The sequence below is a fragment of the Spea bombifrons genome, chromosome 3 (assembly GCF_027358695.1).
Source record: "Spea bombifrons isolate aSpeBom1 chromosome 3, aSpeBom1.2.pri, whole genome shotgun sequence".
Classification (NCBI taxonomy): domain Eukaryota; kingdom Metazoa; phylum Chordata; class Amphibia; order Anura; family Pelobatidae; genus Spea; species Spea bombifrons.
In genome coordinates this window covers 71,544,944-71,570,672 of record NC_071089.1, presented here as the reverse complement: position 1 = coordinate 71,570,672, position 25,729 = coordinate 71,544,944, and the positions used below count along the sequence as shown (strand labels likewise).

General features: G+C 45.4%; 4 protein-coding genes across 4 annotated transcripts; all 4 read right to left on the bottom strand.

Moving 5' to 3' along the window:
- Positions 1 to 2,773: 2,773 nt before the first annotated feature.
- Positions 2,774 to 5,437, bottom strand: LOC128484005 (DC-STAMP domain-containing protein 2-like). Its single transcript, XM_053460325.1, has one exon. It carries the CDS (start codon positions 5,435 to 5,437, stop codon positions 2,774 to 2,776), a length of 2,664 nt encoding a protein of 887 aa, XP_053316300.1.
- A 3,916-nt stretch (positions 5,438 to 9,353) lies between these two features.
- LOC128484004 (DC-STAMP domain-containing protein 2-like) lies at positions 9,354 to 12,017 on the bottom strand. Its single transcript, XM_053460324.1, has one exon. It carries the CDS (start codon positions 12,015 to 12,017, stop codon positions 9,354 to 9,356), a length of 2,664 nt encoding a protein of 887 aa, XP_053316299.1.
- Positions 12,018 to 15,917: 3,900 nt separating this feature from the next.
- LOC128484003 (DC-STAMP domain-containing protein 2-like) lies at positions 15,918 to 18,581 on the bottom strand. The gene has a single exon (XM_053460323.1). The coding sequence runs from the start codon at positions 18,579 to 18,581 to the stop codon at positions 15,918 to 15,920; it is 2,664 nt and encodes an 887-aa protein (XP_053316298.1).
- A 3,877-nt stretch (positions 18,582 to 22,458) lies between these two features.
- Positions 22,459 to 25,122, bottom strand: LOC128484002 (DC-STAMP domain-containing protein 2-like). Its single transcript, XM_053460322.1, has one exon. The coding sequence runs from the start codon at positions 25,120 to 25,122 to the stop codon at positions 22,459 to 22,461; it is 2,664 nt and encodes an 887-aa protein (XP_053316297.1).
- Between the last annotated feature and the right edge of the window lie 607 nt (positions 25,123 to 25,729).

Genomic DNA, 25,729 nt, shown 5'->3' with positions numbered 1-25,729 from the left:
TAGAAAAAATGTGTCACGCAGAAAGATTCATTTCAGCGGCTTATGTGTGTATGCAGGGTGGAAGCCACTAAAACTGGCTAGGAGAATGGCTTAGCTGTATAAGTAATAGATACATTGATACTGTTCAAACCTGACATTGATTTACCCTTGCAGCTTTTTCGCTGAGGCAGCTGTTTCAAAATTCATATCAGTATATTGGAATCTTTGAACTCTCCTCAGTTGGCCATATACTAACAGTTTCATAAACTAATGAGATACATTGTTTTATTAGTGTCATTTTGTAGTGATTTAGTTTACTTCAGGGAAGCTGAGATCTATGTCTCACTGTGGAACAGGCAGCATTATCTAGTCATTTCCCTGCCCCTTGAAGTTTTTTGAAGCATATATTAATGTCTTAAATCTGTAATCTTTAAACATCGTGGCATATGTTTTAGTGTATGGAACTGCAAAATCTAGGACTTGAAAGGAAATCTAGGAAAGTGAAAGGTACAAAATGTATTTTAAGTAGATTCAAAGTAAACCTGTGTTTAAACTCTGTTTAAAGTTTGTTGGTTAAATTATTTTACACTACATTACAATGAGAGATGGACAGTGTGGAGAAAACCCAACTAAGGTCTAGATTGGTTAAAGTTAAACTCTAGCCACGATATGTCTTTTGATGTTTGTGATAGCCGAGGGTCACCTATTATTTTCCTGTTTTTTATGCAAAAGCATAGAGCGATTAATCAGAACTCGTTTGCGCTGTTTCCCTGCCCTCAGCTTTTTGCCTTGCTGGAGATGCGTTCCATTGAACAGCTCTGGAGCCGCAGTGTCTCCAGCAGGTGTTTATTCCTTTTCTTTCACGTAAACAAAACCCCAAAATATTCAAGTAGGTCCTATGTACTTTAATATGCATTAATCGTTGGTAAGGTATTTTGGGGCTGGATCCATTCTTCTTTGTATGCCAAAAGCTCTGATTCCCCCCCCCACACAAAATACTCTTTGATTTCATAGATAACAGGATGCCACACTCCTAGGCCTGATGGCAGAAAGGGTGGTGGTGTAGGCATCCTTCTCTCACCTGACTGCACCTTCCAGCATATACCAAGCCCTCCCTCCCTCTCATTCTGTTGCTTTGAAGTTCACACAATCCATCTTTTCTCTCCACTCTCTCTTCAAATTGCTGTCATATATCGCCCTCCAGGCCCTACCTCACAGTTCTTTGACTGCCTGGCTCCCTTTCTTCCTCTCTTCTAATATCCCCTGCCTTATTCTGGGTGACTTTAACATTCCTTTAGATATATCTAACAACTCTGCTAGCTCTAAACTCCTCTCCCCGACATCCTCCTCTGGTCTGAGGACACTCACTTGATCTGGTTTTCTCCAGACATCCTCCTCTGGTCTGAGGGACTTCCTTATCTTCCTTGCACGTCGCTCCTCTTCTGCTTCCCCACTCTGTGAAACCCTCCACTGGCTCCCAATTGCCTTTAGAATTACATTTAAAATCCTGGTACTGACATATAAGGCCATCCATAATACGGTTCCTCCATACATTTCTGACCTCATTAGCAAATACTCTCTTACTCGATCCCTACGTTCTTCCCATGGGCTAAGGCACTCCTCCTCACTTATCACCTCTTCCTTTTCCCGTCTACAAGATTTCACTCGAGCTGCCATATATCTCTGGAATCTACTCCCAAGGAACCTTCAGCATTCACCCTCCCTCCCTCCCGACATTCAAGAAACATCTCAAAACCCACTTCTTCAGAGAAGCATACCATCTTAGCTGCTAGAACTTCCTTGTCATTGATACAACCATCACACTACCTCTCACAGTTTCTCTGTGCCTTATGTTTGTCACCCCATTCCCTCAAGATTGTAAGCTTGCGAGCAGGGCTCTCTCTGTCAATTCTTGTCTTGTCATATCCCTTGAATTCATGTACTGTAGTAAGCCCTGCGTAAACTATTGGCGCTATATAAATAAAAGATAATAATAATAATAATAATAATAATGGGGAATGATCTATACGCGTGTTTGGCTTAATTTACTGAGTGGTAAAATGTGACTTGCACCCCATCTTCTTTTTTTATCCCTATGTTCATATCTACTACAATTTAAATAGAAGCAGTACACATTAGTACTCATAAACATCTGGGACTATGCTATGCAGCTTATACTACAACATGACCATTGAATCTGAATGCGGGAATTGACCATTCGGGTAACTTTCTTTTTAGTTTTCCCATTATATATTTTTTGGTAGCATTAAAATATAAGTATTACATTTAAAGAGATGCTGAAACCTGTGAATTTGGCGATTAAAGCCAGCAAAACTAAATACCTCCCAGATGCGAATGGCTTTGAAAATGATGCATCAGTCTAGTTCTGTATTCAGCAGGTATAGACGATCTACTGTCAGCAATACTGACCTAAAGTGCTAGCTTCTGTTGGATCTGCTTGTCATAAGAATGGATTGGGCATTCAGTTGGCAGTAACGACTCACATCTGGGGACATTAAATATTGAAAGGAATACGTACAGTAGACCTGAAGTATTAATCCTTTTTTGTTCGTTTTCTAAAAAAATAATAAAAAAAGAACATTTAAAATGTCTTAAAAGAAACCTGCTATTTGTTTTCCCAAACCCAAAGTCAAAATTTATTTAAGAGTGAAAGGCGCAAAAAACTGTGGTCTAAACCAGCAGGAACAGGATGCAAGCCGATTCACTTGGTGGTGAAGGGATTACAAAGGAAATTTAGGTAGAAGAAGGGGTGGGTATAGTTCTGAATTCCATTCTAGTTTCCACCTCCATTCTTCACCGCCCGCCGTCCTCTCCTCCTGGGTGGCCTCTGCCGCGCGGGGGTGACCAGATCCCTCTTCCTTCGTGCTTCTGTCCACTTTGTGAATGGGGGGGTCGTGTGGTCCTCAGAATCTGAAGAGTCAGTGTCCTCTGTTGAGTTCTGATATTCAAAATCTGTATCTTCAGAGTCCTCACTGGATTCAACCTCACTGATTCCTGAGCTCTCATCTTCCTCCCTGCCACGGACCTCCTCCTTATACTTCTCCAGGAGCTTCTCGCCTAACGCTGCTCTGCTACCCTGGCTACGGAGAACCTGTTTGAGGCGATCCTTCACAACCTCTTTCAGCTTCTTCCTCTTTCCTTTCTCTTCAGCCTTAATGGTTTTCATGGCATCGATCCAGAGGTGGACCTGTTCTTCGTCACTGGAGTCGACCTCCTCTTCGATAGCCTCAGAGTATGCCAGTGGAGCCATACAAATTGTGCAGATGTTATTAAGGATCTCAAAGCAGCCCCTGCAGTACATCCCTTTACAGCCTGGGGTGATGCAGGCCACGCAGTCCTGCCCCTCGCTGCCAGTGATTGTCTTGGCACATGCCATGCAGTACTGCTCATTGGTGCCCAACAGCTGGGCAAACCAGCGGCACCCGGGGAGTTTTGCCGCCAGGACCTGCAGGAAGCTAGAGTGCCCCCCGTCCTCTGCATTCATCCTCACGCTCCTGATCAAGGAGTCCTCAATGTTTGTGCGTTTGGTTATCAAGTTGTTGTAAAGAAAACAGATGCGCTCCTGCTCACGGGATGGGTAATAATAGGCACAGATTACGCGCTGCAGCCTCCGTATGTAGACGCCAAATATCGCAATGAGGAAGCACAGGCCATACATTGAACCTATGAGTATGTATCCTTTAAAGTCTGGGGCGGACGGAGCGACTAGGCATTTCTTTGACAAAACTGTCAAGTTCCCTCTCTGAAGGATGTCAAACGCAGACACCACATTGGAGAAGATTTCGCTGGCATAACCGGAGCCGTTGATCAGCACAGAGAACGTCACCGGAGCTCTGGCAACCACGTCCGCTTGCAGCAGGTAATACACCATGTCCAGCACCCAGTAGATGATGAAGTCCATCACCATCATAAATGCGACCACCAGAACATTTCGGAAGACGTTGATGATGTCAAAAGAATATCCCTTCCTCTCACGTTTGGTCAGGTAAAGCGAACCTGGCAGGATGAAGTTGTAGGCCTCTCTGGCGGAAAGGGGCAGGAGGGTTCTGCGCCCTTGCTTGGCTCTCATCACGTCCAGCTCTATGAAGGACCGCGTTATGTAGATATTGTCGTGGTTATCTTCATAGAGGTACTTGCGCTGGTACCGAGCGGCCATGATGTAGATGAAGAGGCAAACAAATGTCATTGAATAGCTGAACATGCTGAGCACATCCAGATAGGGGTTCAGTGTGCTCTGCACTTCGCTCATGATGCCGACTGCCACCTGCTTGATGCTCTTGCTGGAGTTCAGGTTTATGTCGAAGTCGTGAATAACCGTCACGTTAAACTCAAACTTGTCCTTGATGTTGCGGAGCATGTTGATGATGGGGTTTTTCACATGCTTTCGGACATATTTCTGGAGATACTTTGGCAGGAGGCATAGGATTGTAGCGGTTTTAGCCAGTCCACACAGCGGTTTGAAGGCGTCCACAATGTAGCACAGGAATGACAAGAATGGCATCACCTGGAAGCACTGATTCCGTGCCGTGTCAAATATTTTCCTGCACTTTAGATAGGGAACTTCCAGTTCCTCGTTACAGACCTCCCCGATATTGGCGATAAAACGCCACACATTCCGCAGGACGCGTCCGATGTGCTTCACTCCGTCTGTCACCGTCTTGAAGAACTTTCTGGCCCGATCGGCCACTCCTTTCAGCCTCTGGCCGATGTTCCTCAGAATATCCAGCGCACTCACTAACGGCCTTTTAACTTTTTCCAGGAGCTCCTTGGTCTGGTTCATGGCCAGTTCCACGCCGCAGGACACGGACTCAGATGAGCGCCGGAAATTCTCCAAGGTGTTGGCTGCAGGTCCCTGTAAGGCCAGCGAGAAGGCGACCAGGAGCACGATGGTCTTGCCCTCAATTGAGAAGAGCTGGGGCAGCATAAGGAACACTGTGACCCGCATCTTCATGAAGAAGGCCATGCCGAGGGTGAGGAGGATGCAGATGACCACTGAGGACACGATGCAGTACTTCAGGCTATAGTTCTTCACAAAGAGGACGATGGCCGCATACATGGCGGTGAGAATCAACCCAAAGGTGAAGGCGCCACAGCTCCTCAGAGAAGATTTCACCGCGTTGTCCTCTCGGAGTTGGGCTCTCACCTCCTTTTTGTCCTCGTCAATGTAATCCTCGGCGCTCACTTCCTCGACCTTCACTTCTTCAGGGCACAGGTTTGACAAGCAATCGCGGGAGCAGTCACAGGGGCAGTCGCGAGGGCAGTCGCAGTCCCGCGGGCAGTCGCAGGGGCAGTCGCAGGGGCACTTGCGCTTGCAGGGGCACTTGCAGGAGCAAGGACAGTTGCAGGAACAGGCGCAGGGGCAGGCACGCCGGCATAGGCCACATGTGGTTTTGCAGCAGGTACACATCCATTCCCAGGGGCCTAGTGTTGTCCCCATCTCGTCAGTTGTTTTTGCGACAATATCTGCCCTGACTTGCCTCACTCAGCGATCACAAAAGCAGGAGGAGAAATGGGTCAAAATGAATAAATAAAAGTCAGTCTCTTTACTAATCCTTTGCACTACTGGAGGTTCAGTCACTACAAGTAGCTTGCTGTCTCCTCTAGTACTGAAGCTCCACGCCCAGTGTGAGGTTATTATGCTCTGATGATGTCACAATAGCACTGCTGTCATGACAGGGAGAGCAGGGCACATGCCAGCACCTACGGGGGAGGGGCACCTTGCTTTTTATAAAGATGAACTGACATAACGGTTATGAGAAGCTTATTAAACTATATATATATATATATATATATATATATATATATATATATATATATTTATCTCTCTCTTTCTCTCTCTCTCTCTCTATATATATATACATTAAATTACATATCCTTTAAGCCATAAAATCTGGTTGTAGTCAGAAAAATCTGTGCGGCACAATTCAGTCCTTGACTAAAAGATAATAAAGGGTATGAGCCAAAATGCATGTAAGGACCATATCACGTAATGAAACCACAAGGGTTTGCTTTGAGAGCAGCCAAACCTCTTTACCAGCAGTTAGACCAAAGGGACTGTAGAAAGAGACCTGAGGTATCTAAAGTGTAAAATGACAGACACATGTTTCTAATTTAAGTTGGTGGAGATCCCAGAACAGTACTGAATGCCCAATTATTGCTTTGGCAGAAATCCCTTAACAGTATGCAAGGATCTCAGCAACTCGGAAATTGGGCTCATTTGCCTCTTATAATTCTAAGTCTATTATTCACAGAACTTAACAAAGTCACTGGGTCAGCATTGAGAGGGTTAAACACCCTTGCTATAAGGTTTTGTTTTTGCTTTACTTGTCCAGTGTGTTTATTTGGTTTTACACCATTAAGATCAATTAAAGTTTAGTCAGGTCATTGAGTCAATTGTGGCTAACTCTGGTTTTGGAGCCTCCTCGTGTATACCGCCTTACTAATCCAACAGACATCTTGGCAGAGGTGCCCCTACCATCTAGGTGCCCTGCCCAGGGTTGCCTGTATGTTAATGCCGGTCTACCTTTTGGGGCTTACATCCTAATGACATTTTCACCACACCACAAGATTGCAGAGTAGAAAAAATGTGTCACGCAGAAAGATTCATTTCAGCGGCTTATGTGTGTATGCAGGGTGGAAGCCACTAAAACTGGCTAGGAGAATGGCTTAGCTGTATAAGTAATAGATACATTGATACTGTTCAAACCTGACATTGATTTACCCTTGCAGCTTTTTCGCTGAGGCAGCTGTTTCAAAATTCATATCAGTATATTGGAATCTTTGAACTCTCCTCAGTTGGCCATATACTAACAGTTTCATAAACTAATGAGATACATTGTTTTATTAGTGTCATTTTGTAGTGATTTAGTTTACTTCAGGGAAGCTGAGATCTATGTCTCACTGTGGAACAGGCAGCATTATCTAGTCATTTCCCTGCCCCTTGAAGTTTTTTGAAGCACATATTAATGTCTTAAATCTGTAATCTTTAAACATCGTGGCATATGTTTTAGTGTATGGAACTGCAAAATCTAGGACTTGAAAGGAAATCTAGGAAAGTGAAAGGTACAAAATGTATTTTAAGTAGATTCAAAGTAAACCTGTGTTTAAACTCTGTTTAAAGTTTGTTGGTTAAATTATTTTACACTACATTACAATGAGAGATGGACAGTGTGGAGAAAACCCAACTAAGGTCTAGATTGGTTAAAGTTAAACTCTAGCCACGATATGTCTTTTGATGTTTGTGATAGCCGAGGGTCACCTATTATTTTCCTGTTTTTTATGCAAAAGCATAGAGCGATTAATCAGAACTCGTTTGCGCTGTTTCCCTGCCCTCAGCTTTTTGCCTTGCTGGAGATGCGTTCCATTGAACAGCTCTGGAGCCGCAGTGTCTCCAGCAGGTGTTTATTCCTTTTCTTTCACGTAAACAAAACCCCAAAATATTCAAGTAGGTCCTATGTACTTTAATATGCATTAATCGTTGGTAAGGTATTTTGGGGCTGGATCCATTCTTCTTTGTATGCCAAAAGCTCTGATTCCCCCCCCCCACACACAAAATACTCTTTGATTTCATAGATAACAGGATGCCACACTCCTAGGCCTGATGGCAGAAAGGGTGGTGGTGTAGGCATCCTTCTCTCACCTGACTGCACCTTCCAGCATATACCAAGCCCTCCCTCCCTCTCATTCTGTTGCTTTGAAGTTCACACAATCCATCTTTTCTCTCCACTCTCTCTTCAAATTGCTGTCATATATCGCCCTCCAGGCCCTACCTCACAGTTCTTTGACTGCCTGGCTCCCTTTCTTCCTCTCTCCTAATATCCCCTGCCTTATTCTGGGTGACTTTAACATTCCTTTAGATATATCTAACAACTCTGCTAGCTCTAAACTCCTCTCCCCGACATCCTCCTCTGGTCTGAGGACACTCACTTGATCTGGTTTTCTCCAGACATCCTCCTCTGGTCTGAGGGACTTCCTTATCTTCCTTGCACGTCGCTCCTCTTCTGCTTCCCCACTCTGTGAAACCCTCCACTGGCTCCCAATTGCCTTTAGAATTACATTTAAAATCCTGGTACTGACATATAAGGCCATCCATAATACGGTTCCTCCATACATTTCTGACCTCATTAGCAAATACTCTCTTACTCGATCCCTACGTTCTTCCCATGGGCTAAGGCACTCCTCCTCACTTATCACCTCTTCCTTTTCCCGTCTACAAGATTTCACTCGAGCTGCCATATATCTCTGGAATCTACTCCCAAGGAACCTTCAGCATTCACCCTCCCTCCCTCCCGACATTCAAGAAACATCTCAAAACCCACTTCTTCAGAGAAGCATACCATCTTAGCTGCTAGAACTTCCTTGTCATTGATACAACCATCACACTACCTCTCACAGTTTCTCTGTGCCTTATGTTTGTCACCCCATTCCCTCAAGATTGTAAGCTTGCGAGCAGGGCTCTCTCTGTCAATTCTTGTCTTGTCATATCCTTTGAATTCATGTACTGTAGTAAGCCCTGCGTAAACTATTGGCGCTATATAAATAAAAGATAATAATAATATAAATAATAATAATGGGGAATGATCTATACGCGTGTTTGGCTTAATTTACTGAGTGGTAAAATGTGACTTGCACCCCATCTTCTTTTTTTATCCCTATGTTCATATCTACTACAATTTAAATAGAAGCAGTACACATTAGTACTCATAAACATCTGGGACTATGCTATGCAGCTTATACTACAACATGACCATTGAATCTGAATGCGGGAATTGACCATTCGGGTAACTTTCTTTTTAGTTTTCCCATTATATATTTTTTGGTAGCATTAAAATATAAGTATTACATTTAAAGAGATGCTGAAACCTGTGAATTTGGCGATTAAAGCCAGCAAAACTAAATACCTCCCAGATGCGAATGGCTTTGAAAATGATGCATCAGTCTAGTTCTGTATTCAGCAGGTATAGACGATCTACTGTCAGCAATACTGACCTAAAGTGCTAGCTTCTGTTGGATCTGCTTGTCATAAGAATGGATTGGGCATTCAGTTGGCAGTAACGACTCACATCTGGGGACATTAAATATTGAAAGGAATACGTACAGTAGACCTGAAGTATTAATCCTTTTTTGTTCGTTTTCTAAAAAAATAATAAAAAAAGAACATTTAAAATGTCTTAAAAGAAACCTGCTATTTGTTTTCCCAAACCCAAAGTCAAAATTTATTTAAGAGTGAAAGGCGCAAAAAAACTGTGGTCTAAACCAGCAGGAACAGGATGCAAGCCGATTCACTTGGTGGTGAAGGGATTACAAAGGAAATTTAGGTAGAAGAAGGGGTGGGTATAGTTCTGAATTCCATTCTAGTTTCCACCTCCATTCTTCACCGCCCGCCGTCCTCTCCTCCTGGGTGGCCTCTGCCGCGCGGGGGTGACCAGATCCCTCTTCCTTCGTGCTTCTGTCCACTTTGTGAATGGGGGGGTCGTGTGGTCCTCAGAATCTGAAGAGTCAGTGTCCTCTGTTGAGTTCTGATATTCAAAATCTGTATCTTCAGAGTCCTCACTGGATTCAACCTCACTGATTCCTGAGCTCTCATCTTCCTCCCTGCCACGGACCTCCTCCTTATACTTCTCCAGGAGCTTCTCGCCTAACGCTGCTCTGCTACCCTGGCTACGGAGAACCTGTTTGAGGCGATCCTTCACAACCTCTTTCAGCTTCTTCCTCTTTCCTTTCTCTTCAGCCTTAATGGTTTTCATGGCATCGATCCAGAGGTGGACCTGTTCTTCGTCACTGGAGTCGACCTCCTCTTCGATAGCCTCAGAGTATGCCAGTGGAGCCATACAAATTGTGCAGATGTTATTAAGGATCTCAAAGCAGCCCCTGCAGTACATCCCTTTACAGCCTGGGGTGATGCAGGCCACGCAGTCCTGCCCCTCGCTGCCAGTGATTGTCTTGGCACATGCCATGCAGTACTGCTCATTGGTGCCCAACAGCTGGGCAAACCAGCGGCACCCGGGGAGTTTTGCCGCCAGGACCTGCAGGAAGCTAGAGTGCCCCCCGTCCTCTGCATTCATCCTCACGCTCCTGATCAAGGAGTCCTCAATGTTTGTGCGTTTGGTTATCAAGTTGTTGTAAAGAAAACAGATGCGCTCCTGCTCACGGGATGGGTAATAATAGGCACAGATTACGCGCTGCAGCCTCCGTATGTAGACGCCAAATATCGCAATGAGGAAGCACAGGCCATACATTGAACCTATGAGTATGTATCCTTTAAAGTCTGGGGCGGACGGAGCGACTAGGCATTTCTTTGACAAAACTGTCAAGTTCCCTCTCTGAAGGATGTCAAACGCAGACACCACATTGGAGAAGATTTCGCTGGCATAACCGGAGCCGTTGATCAGCACAGAGAACGTCACCGGAGCTCTGGCAACCACGTCCGCTTGCAGCAGGTAATACACCATGTCCAGCACCCAGTAGATGATGAAGTCCATCACCATCATAAATGCGACCACCAGAACATTTCGGAAGACGTTGATGATGTCAAAAGAATATCCCTTCCTCTCACGTTTGGTCAGGTAAAGCGAACCTGGCAGGATGAAGTTGTAGGCCTCTCTGGCGGAAAGGGGCAGGAGGGTTCTGCGCCCTTGCTTGGCTCTCATCACGTCCAGCTCTATGAAGGACCGCGTTATGTAGATATTGTCGTGGTTATCTTCATAGAGGTACTTGCGCTGGTACCGAGCGGCCATGATGTAGATGAAGAGGCAAACAAATGTCATTGAATAGCTGAACATGCTGAGCACATCCAGATAGGGGTTCAGTGTGCTCTGCACTTCGCTCATGATGCCGACTGCCACCTGCTTGATGCTCTTGCTGGAGTTCAGGTTTATGTCGAAGTCGTGAATAACCGTCACGTTAAACTCAAACTTGTCCTTGATGTTGCGGAGCATGTTGATGATGGGGTTTTTCACATGCTTTCGGACATATTTCTGGAGATACTTTGGCAGGAGGCATAGGATTGTAGCGGTTTTAGCCAGTCCACACAGCGGTTTGAAGGCGTCCACAATGTAGCACAGGAATGACAAGAATGGCATCACCTGGAAGCACTGATTCCGTGCCGTGTCAAATATTTTCCTGCACTTTAGATAGGGAACTTCCAGTTCCTCGTTACAGACCTCCCCGATATTGGCGATAAAACGCCACACATTCCGCAGGACGCGTCCGATGTGCTTCACTCCGTCTGTCACCGTCTTGAAGAACTTTCTGGCCCGATCGGCCACTCCTTTCAGCCTCTGGCCGATGTTCCTCAGAATATCCAGCGCACTCACTAACGGCCTTTTAACTTTTTCCAGGAGCTCCTTGGTCTGGTTCATGGCCAGTTCCACGCCGCAGGACACGGACTCAGATGAGCGCCGGAAATTCTCCAAGGTGTTGGCTGCAGGTCCCTGTAAGGCCAGCGAGAAGGCGACCAGGAGCACGATGGTCTTGCCCTCAATTGAGAAGAGCTGGGGCAGCATAAGGAACACTGTGACCCGCATCTTCATGAAGAAGGCCATGCCGAGGGTGAGGAGGATGCAGATGACCACTGAGGACACGATGCAGTACTTCAGGCTATAGTTCTTCACAAAGAGGACGATGGCCGCATACATGGCGGTGAGAATCAACCCAAAGGTGAAGGCGCCACAGCTCCTCAGAGAAGATTTCACCGCGTTGTCCTCTCGGAGTTGGGCTCTCACCTCCTTTTTGTCCTCGTCAATGTAATCCTCGGCGCTCACTTCCTCGACCTTCACTTCTTCAGGGCACAGGTTTGACAAGCAATCGCGGGAGCAGTCACAGGGGCAGTCGCGAGGGCAGTCGCAGTCCCGCGGGCAGTCGCAGGGGCAGTCGCAGGGGCACTTGCGCTTGCAGGGGCACTTGCAGGAGCAAGGACAGTTGCAGGAACAGGCGCAGGGGCAGGCACGCCGGCATAGGCCACATGTGGTTTTGCAGCAGGTACACATCCATTCCCAGGGGCCTAGTGTTGTCCCCATCTCGTCAGTTGTTTTTGCGACAATATCTGCCCTGACTTGCCTCACTCAGCGATCACAAAAGCAGGAGGAGAAATGGGTCAAAATGAATAAATAAAAGTCAGTCTCTTTACTAATCCTTTGCACTACTGGAGGTTCAGTCACTACAAGTAGCTTGCTGTCTCCTCTAGTACTGAAGCTCCACGCCCAGTGTGAGGTTATTATGCTCTGATGATGTCACAATAGCACTGCTGTCATGACAGGGAGAGCAGGGCACATGCCAGCACCTACGGGGGAGGGGCACCTTGCTTTTTATAAAGATGAACTGACATAACGGTTATGAGAAGCTTATTAAACTATATATATATATATATATATATATATATATATATTTATCTCTCTCTTTCTCTCTCTCTCTCTCTATATATATATACATTAAATTACATATCCTTTAAGCCATAAAATCTGGTTGTAGTCAGAAAAATCTGTGCGGCACAATTCAGTCCTTGACTAAAAGATAATAAAGGGTATGAGCCAAAATGCATGTAAGGACCATATCACGTAATGAAACCACAAGGGTTTGCTTTGAGAGCAGCCAAACCTCTTTACCAGCAGTTAGACCAAAGGGACTGTAGAAAGAGACCTGAGGTATCTAAAGTGTAAAATGACAGACACATGTTTCTAATTTAAGTTGGTGGAGATCCCAGAACAGTACTGAATGCCCAATTATTGCTTTGGCAGAAATCCCTTAACAGTATGCAAGGATCTCAGCAACTCGGAAATTGGGCTCATTTGCCTCTTATAATTCTAAGTCTATTATTCACAGAACTTGACAAAGTCACTGGGTCAGCATTGAGAGGGTTAAACACCCTTGCTATAAGGTTTTGTTTTTGCTTTACTTGTCCAGTGTGTTTATTTGGTTTTACACCATTAAGATCAATTAAAGTTTAGTCAGGTCATTGAGTCAATTGTGGCTAACTCTGGTTTTGGAGCCTCCTCGTGTATACCGCCTTACTAATCCAACAGACATCTTGGCAGAGGTGCCCCTACCATCTAGGTGCCCTGCCCAGGGTTGCCTGTATGTTAATGCCGGTCTACCTTTTGGGGCTTACATCCTAATGACATTTTCACCACACCACAAGATTGCAGAGTAGAAAAAATGTGTCACGCAGAAAGATTCATTTCAGCGGCTTATGTGTGTATGCAGGGTGGAAGCCACTAAAACTGGCTAGGAGAATGGCTTAGCTGTATAAGTAATAGATACATTGATACTGTTCAAACCTGACATTGATTTACCCTTGCAGCTTTTTCGCTGAGGCAGCTGTTTCAAAATTCATATCAGTATATTGGAATCTTTGAACTCTCCTCAGTTGGCCATATAGTAACAGTTTCATAAACTAATGAGATACATTGTTTTATTAGTGTCATTTTGTAGTGATTTAGTTTACTTCAGGGAAGCTGAGATCTATGTCTCACTGTGGAACAGGCAGCATTATCTAGTCATTTCCCTGCCCCTTGAAGTTTTTTGAAGCATATATTAATGTCTTAAATCTGTAATCTTTAAACATCGTGGCATATGTTTTAGTGTATGGAACTGCAAAATCTAGGACTTGAAAGGAAATCTAGGAAAGTGAAAGGTACAAAATGTATTTTAAGTAGATTCAAAGTAAACCTGTGTTTAAACTCTGTTTAAAGTTTGTTGGTTAAATTATTTTACACTACATTACAATGAGAGATGGACAGTGTGGAGAAAACCCAACTAAGGTCTAGATTGGTTAAAGTTAAACTCTAGCCACGATATGTCTTTTGATGTTTGTGATAGCCGAGGGTCACCTATTATTTTCCTGTTTTTTATGCAAAAGCATAGAGCGATTAATCAGAACTCGTTTGCGCTGTTTCCCTGCCCTCAGCTTTTTGCCTTGCTGGAGATGCGTTCCATTGAACAGCTCTGGAGCCGCAGTGTCTCCAGCAGGTGTTTATTCCTTTTCTTTCACGTAAACAAAACCCCAAAATATTCAAGTAGGTCCTATGTACTTTAATATGCATTAATCGTTGGTAAGGTATTTTGGGGCTGGATCCATTCTTCTTTGTATGCCAAAAGCTCTGATTCCCCCCCCCACACAAAATACTCTTTGATTTCATAGATAACAGGATGCCACACTCCTAGGCCTGATGGCAGAAAGGGTGGTGGTGTAGGCATCCTTCTCTCACCTGACTGCACCTTCCAGCATATACCAAGCCCTCCCTCCCTCTCATTCTGTTGCTTTGAAGTTCACACAATCCATCTTTTCTCTCCACTCTCTCTTCAAATTGCTGTCATATATCGCCCTCCAGGCCCTACCTCACAGTTCTTTGACTGCCTGGCTCCCTTTCTTCCTCTCTTCTAATATCCCCTGCCTTATTCTGGGTGACTTTAACATTCCTTTAGATATATCTAACAACTCTGCTAGCTCTAAACTCCTCTCCCCGACATCCTCCTCTGGTCTGAGGACACTCACTTGATCTGGTTTTCTCCAGACATCCTCCTCTGGTCTGAGGGACTTCCTTATCTTCCTTGCACGTCGCTCCTCTTCTGCTTCCCCACTCTGTGAAACCCTCCACTGGCTCCCAATTGCCTTTAGAATTACATTTAAAATCCTGGTACTGACATATAAGGCCATCCATAATACGGTTCCTCCATACATTTCTGACCTCATTAGCAAATACTCTCTTACTCGATCCCTACGTTCTTCCCATGGGCTAAGGCACTCCTCCTCACTTATCACCTCTTCCTTTTCCCGTCTACAAGATTTCACTCGAGCTGCCATATATCTCTGGAATCTACTCCCAAGGAACCTTCAGCATTCACCCTCCCTCCCTCCCGACATTCAAGAAACATCTCAAAACCCACTTCTTCAGAGAAGCATACCATCTTAGCTGCTAGAACTTCCTTGTCATTGATACAACCATCACACTACCTCTCACAGTTTCTCTGTGCCTTATGTTTGTCACCCCATTCCCTCAAGATTGTAAGCTTGCGAGCAGGGCTCTCTCTGTCAATTCTTGTCTTGTCATATCCCTTGAATTCATGTACTGTAGTAAGCCCTGCGTAAACTATTGGCGCTATATAAATAAAAGATAATAATAATAATAATAATAATAATGGGGAATGATCTATACGCGTGTTTGGCTTAATTTACTGAGTGGTAAAATGTGACTTGCACCCCATCTTCTTTTTTTATCCCTATGTTCATATCTACTACAATTTAAATAGAAGCAGTACACATTAGTACTCATAAACATCTGGGACTATGCTATGCAGCTTATACTACAACATGACCATTGAATCTGAATGCGGGAATTGACCATTCGGGTAACTTTCTTTTTAGTTTTCCCATTATATATTTTTTGGTAGCATTAAAATATAAGTATTACATTTAAAGAGATGCTGAAACCTGTGAATTTGGCGATTAAAGCCAGCAAAACTAAATACCTCCCAGATGCGAATGGCTTTGAAAATGATGCATCAGTCTAGTTCTGTATTCAGCAGGTATAGACGATCTACTGTCAGCAATACTGACCTAAAGTGCTAGCTTCTGTTGGATCTGCTTGTCATAAGAATGGATTGGGCATTCAGTTGGCAGTAACGACTCACATCTGGGGACATTAAATATTGAAAGGAATACGTACAGTAGACCTGAAGTATTAATCCTTTTTTGTTCGTTTTCTAAAAAAATAATAAAAAAAGAACATTTAAAATGTCTTAAAAGAAACCTGCTATTTGTTTTCCCAAACCCAAAGTCAAAATTTATTTAAGAGTGAAAGGCGCAAAAAACTGTGGTCTAAACCAGCAGGAACAGGATGCAAGCCGATTCACTTGGTGGTGAAGGGATTACAAAGGAAATTTAGGTAGAAGAAGGGGTGGGTATAGTTCTGAATTCCATTCTAGTTTCCACCTCCATTCTTCACCGCCCGCCGTCCTCTCCTCCTGGGTGGCCTCTGCCGCGCGGGGGTGACCAGATCCCTCTTCCTTCGTGCTTCTGTCCACTTTGTGAATGGGGGGGTCGTGTGGTCCTCAGAATCTGAAGAGTCAGTGTCCTCTGTTGAGTTCTGATATTCAAAATCTGTATCTTCAGAGTCCTCACTGGATTCAACCTCACTGATTCCTGAGCTCTCATCTTCCTCCCTGCCACGGACCTCCTCCTTATACTTCTCCAGGAGCTTCTCGCCTAACGCTGCTCTGCTACCCTGGCTACGGAGAACCTGTTTGAGGCGATCCTTCACAACCTCTTTCAGCTTCTTCCTCTTTCCTTTCTCTTCAGCCTTAATGGTTTTCATGGCATCGATCCAGAGGTGGACCTGTTCTTCGTCACTGGAGTCGACCTCCTCTTCGATAGCCTCAGAGTATGCCAGTGGAGCCATACAAATTGTGCAGATGTTATTAAGGATCTCAAAGCAGCCCCTGCAGTACATCCCTTTACAGCCTGGGGTGATGCAGGCCACGCAGTCCTGCCCCTCGCTGCCAGTGATTGTCTTGGCACATGCCATGCAGTACTGCTCATTGGTGCCCAACAGCTGGGCAAACCAGCGGCACCCGGGGAGTTTTGCCGCCAGGACCTGCAGGAAGCTAGAGTGCCCCCCGTCCTCTGCATTCATCCTCACGCTCCTGATCAAGGAGTCCTCAATGTTTGTGCGTTTGGTTATCAAGTTGTTGTAAAGAAAACAGATGCGCTCCTGCTCACGGGATGGGTAATAATAGGCACAGATTACGCGCTGCAGCCTCCGTATGTAGACGCCAAATATCGCAATGAGGAAGCACAGGCCATACATTGAACCTATGAGTATGTATCCTTTAAAGTCTGGGGCGGACGGAGCGACTAGGCATTTCTTTGACAAAACTGTCAAGTTCCCTCTCTGAAGGATGTCAAACGCAGACACCACATTGGAGAAGATTTCGCTGGCATAACCGGAGCCGTTGATCAGCACAGAGAACGTCACCGGAGCTCTGGCAACCACGTCCGCTTGCAGCAGGTAATACACCATGTCCAGCACCCAGTAGATGATGAAGTCCATCACCATCATAAATGCGACCACCAGAACATTTCGGAAGACGTTGATGATGTCAAAAGAATATCCCTTCCTCTCACGTTTGGTCAGGTAAAGCGAACCTGGCAGGATGAAGTTGTAGGCCTCTCTGGCGGAAAGGGGCAGGAGGGTTCTGCGCCCTTGCTTGGCTCTCATCACGTCCAGCTCTATGAAGGACTGCGTTATGTAGATATTGTCGTGGTTATCTTCATAGAGGTACTTGCGCTGGTACCGAGCGGCCATGATGTAGATGAAGAGGCAAACAAATGTCATTGAATAGCTGAACATGCTGAGCACATCCAGATAGGGGTTCAGTGTGCTCTGCACTTCGCTCATGATGCCGACTGCCACCTGCTTGATGCTCTTGCTGGAGTTCAGGTTTATGTCGAAGTCGTGAATAACCGTCACGTTAAACTCAAACTTGTCCTTGATGTTGCGGAGCATGTTGATGATGGGGTTTTTCACATGCTTTCGGACATATTTCTGGAGATACTTTGGCAGGAGGCATAGGATTGTAGCGGTTTTAGCCAGTCCACACAGCGGTTTGAAGGCGTCCACAATGTAGCACAGGAATGACAAGAATGGCATCACCTGGAAGCACTGATTCCGTGCCGTGTCAAATATTTTCCTGCACTTTAGATAGGGAACTTCCAGTTCCTCGTTACAGACCTCCCCGATATTGGCGATAAAACGCCACACATTCCGCAGGACGCGTCCGATGTGCTTCACTCCGTCTGTCACCGTCTTGAAGAACTTTCTGGCCCGATCGGCCACTCCTTTCAGCCTCTGGCCGATGTTCCTCAGAATATCCAGCGCACTCACTAACGGCCTTTTAACTTTTTCCAGGAGCTCCTTGGTCTGGTTCATGGCCAGTTCCACGCCGCAGGACACGGACTCAGATGAGCGCCGGAAATTCTCCAAGGTGTTGGCTGCAGGTCCCTGTAAGGCCAGCGAGAAGGCGACCAGGAGCACGATGGTCTTGCCCTCAATTGAGAAGAGCTGGGGCAGCATAAGGAACACTGTGACCCGCATCTTCATGAAGAAGGCCATGCCGAGGGTGAGGAGGATGCAGATGACCACTGAGGACACGATGCAGTACTTCAGGCTATAGTTCTTCACAAAGAGGACGATGGCCGCATACATGGCGGTGAGAATCAACCCAAAGGTGAAGGCGCCACAGCTCCTCAGAGAAGATTTCACCGCGTTGTCCTCTCGGAGTTGGGCTCTCACCTCCTTTTTGTCCTCGTCAATGTAATCCTCGGCGCTCACTTCCTCGACCTTCACTTCTTCAGGGCACAGGTTTGACAAGCAATCGCGGGAGCAGTCACAGGGGCAGTCGCGAGGGCAGTCGCAGTCCCGCGGGCAGTCGCAGGGGCAGTCGCAGGGGCACTTGCGCTTGCAGGGGCACTTGCAGGAGCAAGGACAGTTGCAGGAACAGGCGCAGGGGCAGGCACGCCGGCATAGGCCACATGTGGTTTTGCAGCAGGTACACATCCATTCCCAGGGGCCTAGTGTTGTCCCCATCTCGTCAGTTGTTTTTGCGACAATATCTGCCCTGACTTGCCTCACTCAGCGATCACAAAAGCAGGAGGAGAAATGGGTCAAAATGAATAAATAAAAGTCAGTCTCTTTACTAATCCTTTGCACTACTGGAGGTTCAGTCACTACAAGTAGCTTGCTGTCTCCTCTAGTACTGAAGCTCCACGCCCAGTGTGAGGTTATTATGCTCTGATGATGTCACAATAGCACTGCTGTCATGACAGGGAGAGCAGGGCACATGCCAGCACCTACGGGGGAGGGGCACCTTGCTTTTTATAAAGATGAACTGACATAACGGTTATGAGAAGCTTATTAAACTATATATATATATATATATATATATATATATATATATATTTATCTCTCTCTTTCTCTCTCTCTATATATATATACATTAAATTACATATCCTTTAAGCCATAAAATCTGGTTGTAGTCAGAAAAATCTGTGCGGCACAATTCAGTCCTTGACTAAAAGATAATAAAGGGTATGAGCCAAAATGCATGTAAGGACCATATCACGTAATGAAACCACAAGGGTTTGCTTTGAGAGCAGCCAAACCTCTTTACCAGCAGTTAGACCAAAGGGACTGTAGAAAGAGACCTGAGGTATCTAAAGTGTAAAATGACAGACACATGTTTCTAATTTAAGTTGGTGGAGATCCCAGAACAGTACTGAATGCCCAATTATTGCTTTGGCAGAAATCCCTTAACAGTATGCAAGGATCTCAGCAACTCGGAAATTGGGCTCATTTGCCTCTTATAATTCTAAGTCTATTATTCACAGAACTTGACAAAGTCACTGGGTCAGCATTGAGAGGGTTAAACACCCTTGCTATAAGGTTTTGTTTTTGCTTTACTTGTCCAGTGTGTTTATTTGGTTTTACACCATTAAGATCAATTAAAGTTTAGTCAGGTCATTGAGTCAATTGTGGCTAACTCTGGTTTTGGAGCCTCCTCGTGTATACCGCCTTACTAATCCAACAGACATCTTGGCAGAGGTGCCCCTACCATCTAGGTGCCCTGCCCAGGGTTGCCTGTATGTTAATGCCGGTCTACCTTTTGGGGCTTACATCCTAATGACATTTTCACCACACCACAAGATTGCAGAGTAGAAAAAATGTGTCACGCAGAAAGATTCATTTCAGCGGCTTATGTGTGTATGCAGGGTGGAAGCCACTAAAACTGGCTAGGAGAATGGCTTAGCTGTATAAGTAATAGATACATTGATACTGTTCAAACCTGACATTGATTTACCCTTGCAGCTTTTTCGCTGAGGCAGCTGTTTCAAAATTCATATCAGTATATTGGAATCCATATACTAACAGTTTCATAAACTAATGAGATACATTGTTTTATTAGTGTCATTTTGTAGTGATTTAGTTTACTTCAGGGAAGCTGAGATCTATGTCTCACTGTGGAACAGGCAGCATTATCTAGTCATTTCCCTGCCCCTTGAAGTTTTTTGAAGCATATATTAATGTCTTAAATCTGTAATCTTTAAACATCGTGGCATATGTTTTAGTGTATGGAACTGCAAAATCTAGGACTTGAAAGGAAATCTAGGAAAGTGAAAGGTACAAAATGTATTTTAAGTAGATTCAAAGTAAACCTGTGTTTAAACTCTGTTTAAAGTTTGTTGGTTAAATTATTTTACACTACATTACAATGAGAGATGGACAGTGTGGAGAAAACCCAACTAAGGTCTAGATTGGTTAAAGTTAAACTCTAGCCACGATATGTCTTTTGATGTTTGTGATAGCCGAGGGTCACCTATTATTTTCCTGTTTTTTATGCAAAAGCATAGAGCGATTAATCAGAACTCGTTTGCGCTGTTTCCCTGCCCTCAGCTTTTTGCCTTGCTGGAGATGCGTTCCATTGAACAGCTCTGGAGCCGCAGTGTCTCCAGCAGGTGTTTATTCCTTTTCTTTCACGTAAACAAAACCCCAAAATATTCAAGTAGGTCCTATGTACTTTAATATGCATTAATCGTTGGTAAGGTATTTTGGGGCTGGATCCATTCTTCTTTGTATGCCAAAAGCTCTGATTCCCCCCCCCACACAAAATACTCTTTGATTTTATAGATAACAGGATGCCACACTCCTAGGCCTGATGGCAGAAAGGGTGGTGGTGTAGGCATCCTTCTCTCACCTGACTGCACCTTCCAGCATATACCAAGCCCTCCCTCCCTCTCATTCTGTTGCTTTGAAGTTCACACAATCCATCTTTTCTCTCCACTCTCTCTTCAAATTGCTGTCATATATCGCCCTCCAGGCCCTACCTCACAGTTCTTTGACTGCCTGGCTCCCTTTCTTCCTCTCTCCTAATATCCCCTGCCTTATTCTGGGTGACTTTAACATTCCTTTAGATATATCTAACAACTCTGCTAGCTCTAAACTCCTCTCCCCGACATCCTCCTCTGGTCTGAGGACACTCACTTGATCTGGTTTTCTCCAGACATCCTCCTCTGGTCTGAGGGACTTCCTTATCTTCCTTGCACGTCGCTCCTCTTCTGCTTCCCCACTCTGTGAAACCCTCCACTGGCTCCCAATTGCCTTTAGAATTACATTTAAAATCCTGGTACTGACATATAAGGCCATCCATAATACGGTTCCTCCATACATTTCTGACCTCATTAGCAAATACTCTCTTACTCGATCCCTACGTTCTTCCCATGGGCTAAGGCACTCCTCCTCACTTATCACCTCTTCCTTTTCCCGTCTACAAGATTTCACTCGAGCTGCCATATATCTCTGGAATCTACTCCCAAGGAACCTTCAGCATTCACCCTCCCTCCCTCCCGACATTCAAGAAACATCTCAAAACCCACTTCTTCAGAGAAGCATACCATCTTAGCTGCTAGAACTTCCTTGTCATTGATACAACCATCACACTACCTCTCACAGTTTCTCTGTGCCTTATGTTTGTCACCCCATTCCCTCAAGATTGTAAGCTTGCGAGCAGGGCTCTCTCTGTCAATTCTTGTCTTGTCATATCCCTTGAATTCATGTACTGTAGTAAGCCCTGCGTAAACTATTGGCGCTATATAAATAAAAGATAATAATAATAATAATAATAATAATGGGGAATGATCTATACGCGTGTTTGGCTTAATTTACTGAGTGGTAAAATGTGACTTGCACCCCATCTTCTTTTTTTATCCCTATGTTCATATCTACTACAATTTAAATAGAAGCAGTACACATTAGTACTCATAAACATCTGGGACTATGCTATGCAGCTTATACTACAACATGACCATTGAATCTGAATGCGGGAATTGACCATTCGGGTAACTTTCTTTTTAGTTTTCCCATTATATATTTTTCGGTAGCATTAAAATATAAGTATTACATTTAAAGAGATGCTGAAACCTGTGAATTTGGCGATTAAAGCCAGCAAAACTAAATACCTCCCAGATGCGAATGGCTTTGAAAATGATGCATCAGTCTAGTTCTGTATTCAGCAGGTATAGACGATCTACTGTCAGCAATACTGACCTAAAGTGCTAGCTTCTGTTGGATCTGCTTGTCATAAGAATGGATTGGGCATTCAGTTGGCAGTAACGACTCACATCTGGGGACATTAAATATTGAAAGGAATACGTACAGTAGACCTGAAGTATTAATCCTTTTTTGTTCGTTTTCTAAAAAAATAATAAAAAAAGAACATTTAAAATGTCTTAAAAGAAACCTGCTATTTGTTTTCCCAAACCCAAAGTCAAAATTTATTTAAGAGTGAAAGGCGCAAAAAACTGTGGTCTAAACCAGCAGGAACAGGATGCAAGCCGATTCACTTGGTGGTGAAGGGATTACAAAGGAAATTTAGGTAGAAGAAGGGGTGGGTATAGTTCTGAATTCCATTCTAGTTTCCACCTCCATTCTTCACCGCCCGCCGTCCTCTCCTCCTGGGTGGCCTCTGCCGCGCGGGGGTGACCAGATCCCTCTTCCTTCGTGCTTCTGTCCACTTTGTGAATGGGGGGGTCGTGTGGTCCTCAGAATCTGAAGAGTCAGTGTCCTCTGTTGAGTTCTGATATTCAAAATCTGTATCTTCAGAGTCCTCACTGGATTCAACCTCACTGATTCCTGAGCTCTCATCTTCCTCCCTGCCACGGACCTCCTCCTTATACTTCTCCAGGAGCTTCTCGCCTAACGCTGCTCTGCTACCCTGGCTACGGAGAACCTGTTTGAGGCGATCCTTCACAACCTCTTTCAGCTTCTTCCTCTTTCCTTTCTCTTCAGCCTTAATGGTTTTCATGGCATCGATCCAGAGGTGGACCTGTTCTTCGTCACTGGAGTCGACCTCCTCTTCGATAGCCTCAGAGTATGCCAGTGGAGCCATACAAATTGTGCAGATGTTATTAAGGATCTCAAAGCAGCCCCTGCAGTACATCCCTTTACAGCCTGGGGTGATGCAGGCCACGCAGTCCTGCCCCTCGCTGCCAGTGATTGTCTTGGCACATGCCATGCAGTACTGCTCATTGGTGCCCAACAGCTGGGCAAACCAGCGGCACCCGGGGAGTTTTGCCGCCAGGACCTGCAGGAAGCTAGAGTGCCCCCCGTCCTCTGCATTCATCCTCACGCTCCTGATCAAGGAGTCCTCAATGTTTGTGCGTTTGGTTATCAAGTTGTTGTAAAGAAAACAGATGCGCTCCTGCTCACGGGATGGGTAATAATAGGCACAGATTACGCGCTGCAGCCTCCGTATGTAGACGCCAAATATCGCAATGAGGAAGCACAGGCCATACATTGAACCTATGAGTATGTATCCTTTAAAGTCTGGGGCGGACGGAGCGACTAGGCATTTCTTTGACAAAACTGTCAAGTTCCCTCTCTGAAGGATGTCAAACGCAGACACCACATTGGAGAAGATTTCGCTGGCGTAACCGGAGCCGTTGATCAGCACAGAGAACGTCACCGGAGCTCTGGCAACCACGTCCGCTTGCAGCAGGTAATACACCATGTCCAGCACCCAGTAGATGATGAAGTCCATCACCATCATAAATGCGACCACCAGAACATTTCGGAAGACGTTGATGATGTCAAAAGAATATCCCTTCCTCTCACGTTTGGTCAGGTAAAGCGAACCTGGCAGGATGAAGTTGTAGGCCTCTCTGGCGGAAAGGGGCAGGAGGGTTCTGCGCCCTTGCTTGGCTCTCATCACGTCCAGCTCTATGAAGGACCGCGTTATGTAGATATTGTCGTGGTTATCTTCATAGAGGTACTTGCGCTGGTACCGAGCGGCCATGATGTAGATGAAGAGGCAAACAAATGTCATTGAATAGCTGAACATGCTGAGCACATCCAGATAGGGGTTCAGTGTGCTCTGCACTTCGCTCATGATGCCGACTGCCACCTGCTTGATGCTCTTGCTGGAGTTCAGGTTTATGTCGAAGTCGTGAATAACCGTCACGTTAAACTCAAACTTGTCCTTGATGTTGCGGAGCATGTTGATGATGGGGTTTTTCACATGCTTTCGGACATATTTCTGGAGATACTTTGGCAGGAGGCATAGGATTGTAGCGGTTTTAGCCAGTCCACACAGCGGTTTGAAGGCGTCCACAATGTAGCACAGGAATGACAAGAATGGCATCACCTGGAAGCACTGATTCCGTGCCGTGTCAAATATTTTCCTGCACTTTAGATAGGGAACTTCCAGTTCCTCGTTACAGACCTCCCCGATATTGGCGATAAAACGCCACACATTCCGCAGGACGCGTCCGATGTGCTTCACTCCGTCTGTCACCGTCTTGAAGAACTTTCTGGCCCGATCGGCCACTCCTTTCAGCCTCTGGCCGATGTTCCTCAGAATATCCAGCGCACTCACTAACGGCCTTTTAACTTTTTCCAGGAGCTCCTTGGTCTGGTTCATGGCCAGTTCCACGCCGCAGGAGACGGACTCAGATGAGCGCCGGAAATTCTCCAAGGTGTTGGCTGCAGGTCCCTGTAAGGCCAGCGAGAAGGCGACCAGGAGCACGATGGTCTTGCCCTCAATTGAGAAGAGCTGGGGCAGCATAAGGAACACTGTGACCCGCATCTTCATGAAGAAGGCCATGCCGAGGGTGAGGAGGATGCAGATGACCACTGAGGACACGATGCAGTACTTCAGGCTATAGTTCTTCACAAAGAGGACGATGGCCGCATACATGGCGGTGAGAATCAACCCAAAGGTGAAGGCGCCACAGCTCCTCAGAGAAGATTTCACCGCGTTGTCCTCTCGGAGTTGGGCTCTCACCTCCTTTTTGTCCTCGTCAATGTAATCCTCGGCGCTCACTTCCTCGACCTTCACTTCTTCAGGGCACAGGTTTGACAAGCAATCGCGGGAGCAGTCACAGGGGCAGTCGCGAGGGCAGTCGCAGTCCCGCGGGCAGTCGCAGGGGCAGTCGCAGGGGCACTTGCGCTTGCAGGGGCACTTGCAGGAGCAAGGACAGTTGCAGGAACAGGCGCAGGGGCAGGCACGCCGGCATAGGCCACATGTGGTTTTGCAGCAGGTACACATCCATTCCCAGGGGCCTAGTGTTGTCCCCATCTCGTCAGTTGTTTTTGCGACAATATCTGCCCTGACTTGCCTCACTCAGCGATCACAAAAGCAGGAGGAGAAATGGGTCAAAATGAAGAAATAAAAGTCAGTCTCTTTACTAATCCTTTGCACTACTGGAGGTTCAGTCACTACAAGTAGCTTGCTGTCTCCTCTAGTACTGAAGCTCCACGCCCAGTGTGAGGTTATTATGCTCTGATGATGTCACAATAGCACTGCTGTCATGACAGGGAGAGCAGGGCACATGCCAGCACCTACGGGGGAGGGGCACCTTGCTTTTTATAAAGATGAACTGACATAACGGTTATGAGAAGCTTATTAAACTATATATATATATATATATATATATATATATATATATTTATCTCTCTCTTTCTCTCTCTCTATATATATATACATTAAATTACATATCCTTTAAGCCATAAAATCTGGTTGTAGTCAGAAAAATCTGTGCGGCACAATTCAGTCCTTGACTAAAAGATAATAAAGGGTATGAGCCAAAATGCATGTAAGGACCATATCACGTAATGAAACCACAAGGGTTTGCTTTGAGAGCAGCCAAACCTCTTTACCAGCAGTTAGACCAAAGGGACTGTAG

What these genes read in the sequence shown, in the direction of transcription:
- LOC128484005 (XM_053460325.1), bottom strand. Translation starts at nt 5,437, where the DNA reads ATGGGGACAACACTAGGCCCCTGGGAATGGATGTGTACCTGCTGCAAA.
- LOC128484004 (XM_053460324.1), bottom strand. Translation starts at nt 12,017, where the DNA reads ATGGGGACAACACTAGGCCCCTGGGAATGGATGTGTACCTGCTGCAAA.
- LOC128484003 (XM_053460323.1), bottom strand. Translation starts at nt 18,581, where the DNA reads ATGGGGACAACACTAGGCCCCTGGGAATGGATGTGTACCTGCTGCAAA.
- LOC128484002 (XM_053460322.1), bottom strand. Translation starts at nt 25,122, where the DNA reads ATGGGGACAACACTAGGCCCCTGGGAATGGATGTGTACCTGCTGCAAA.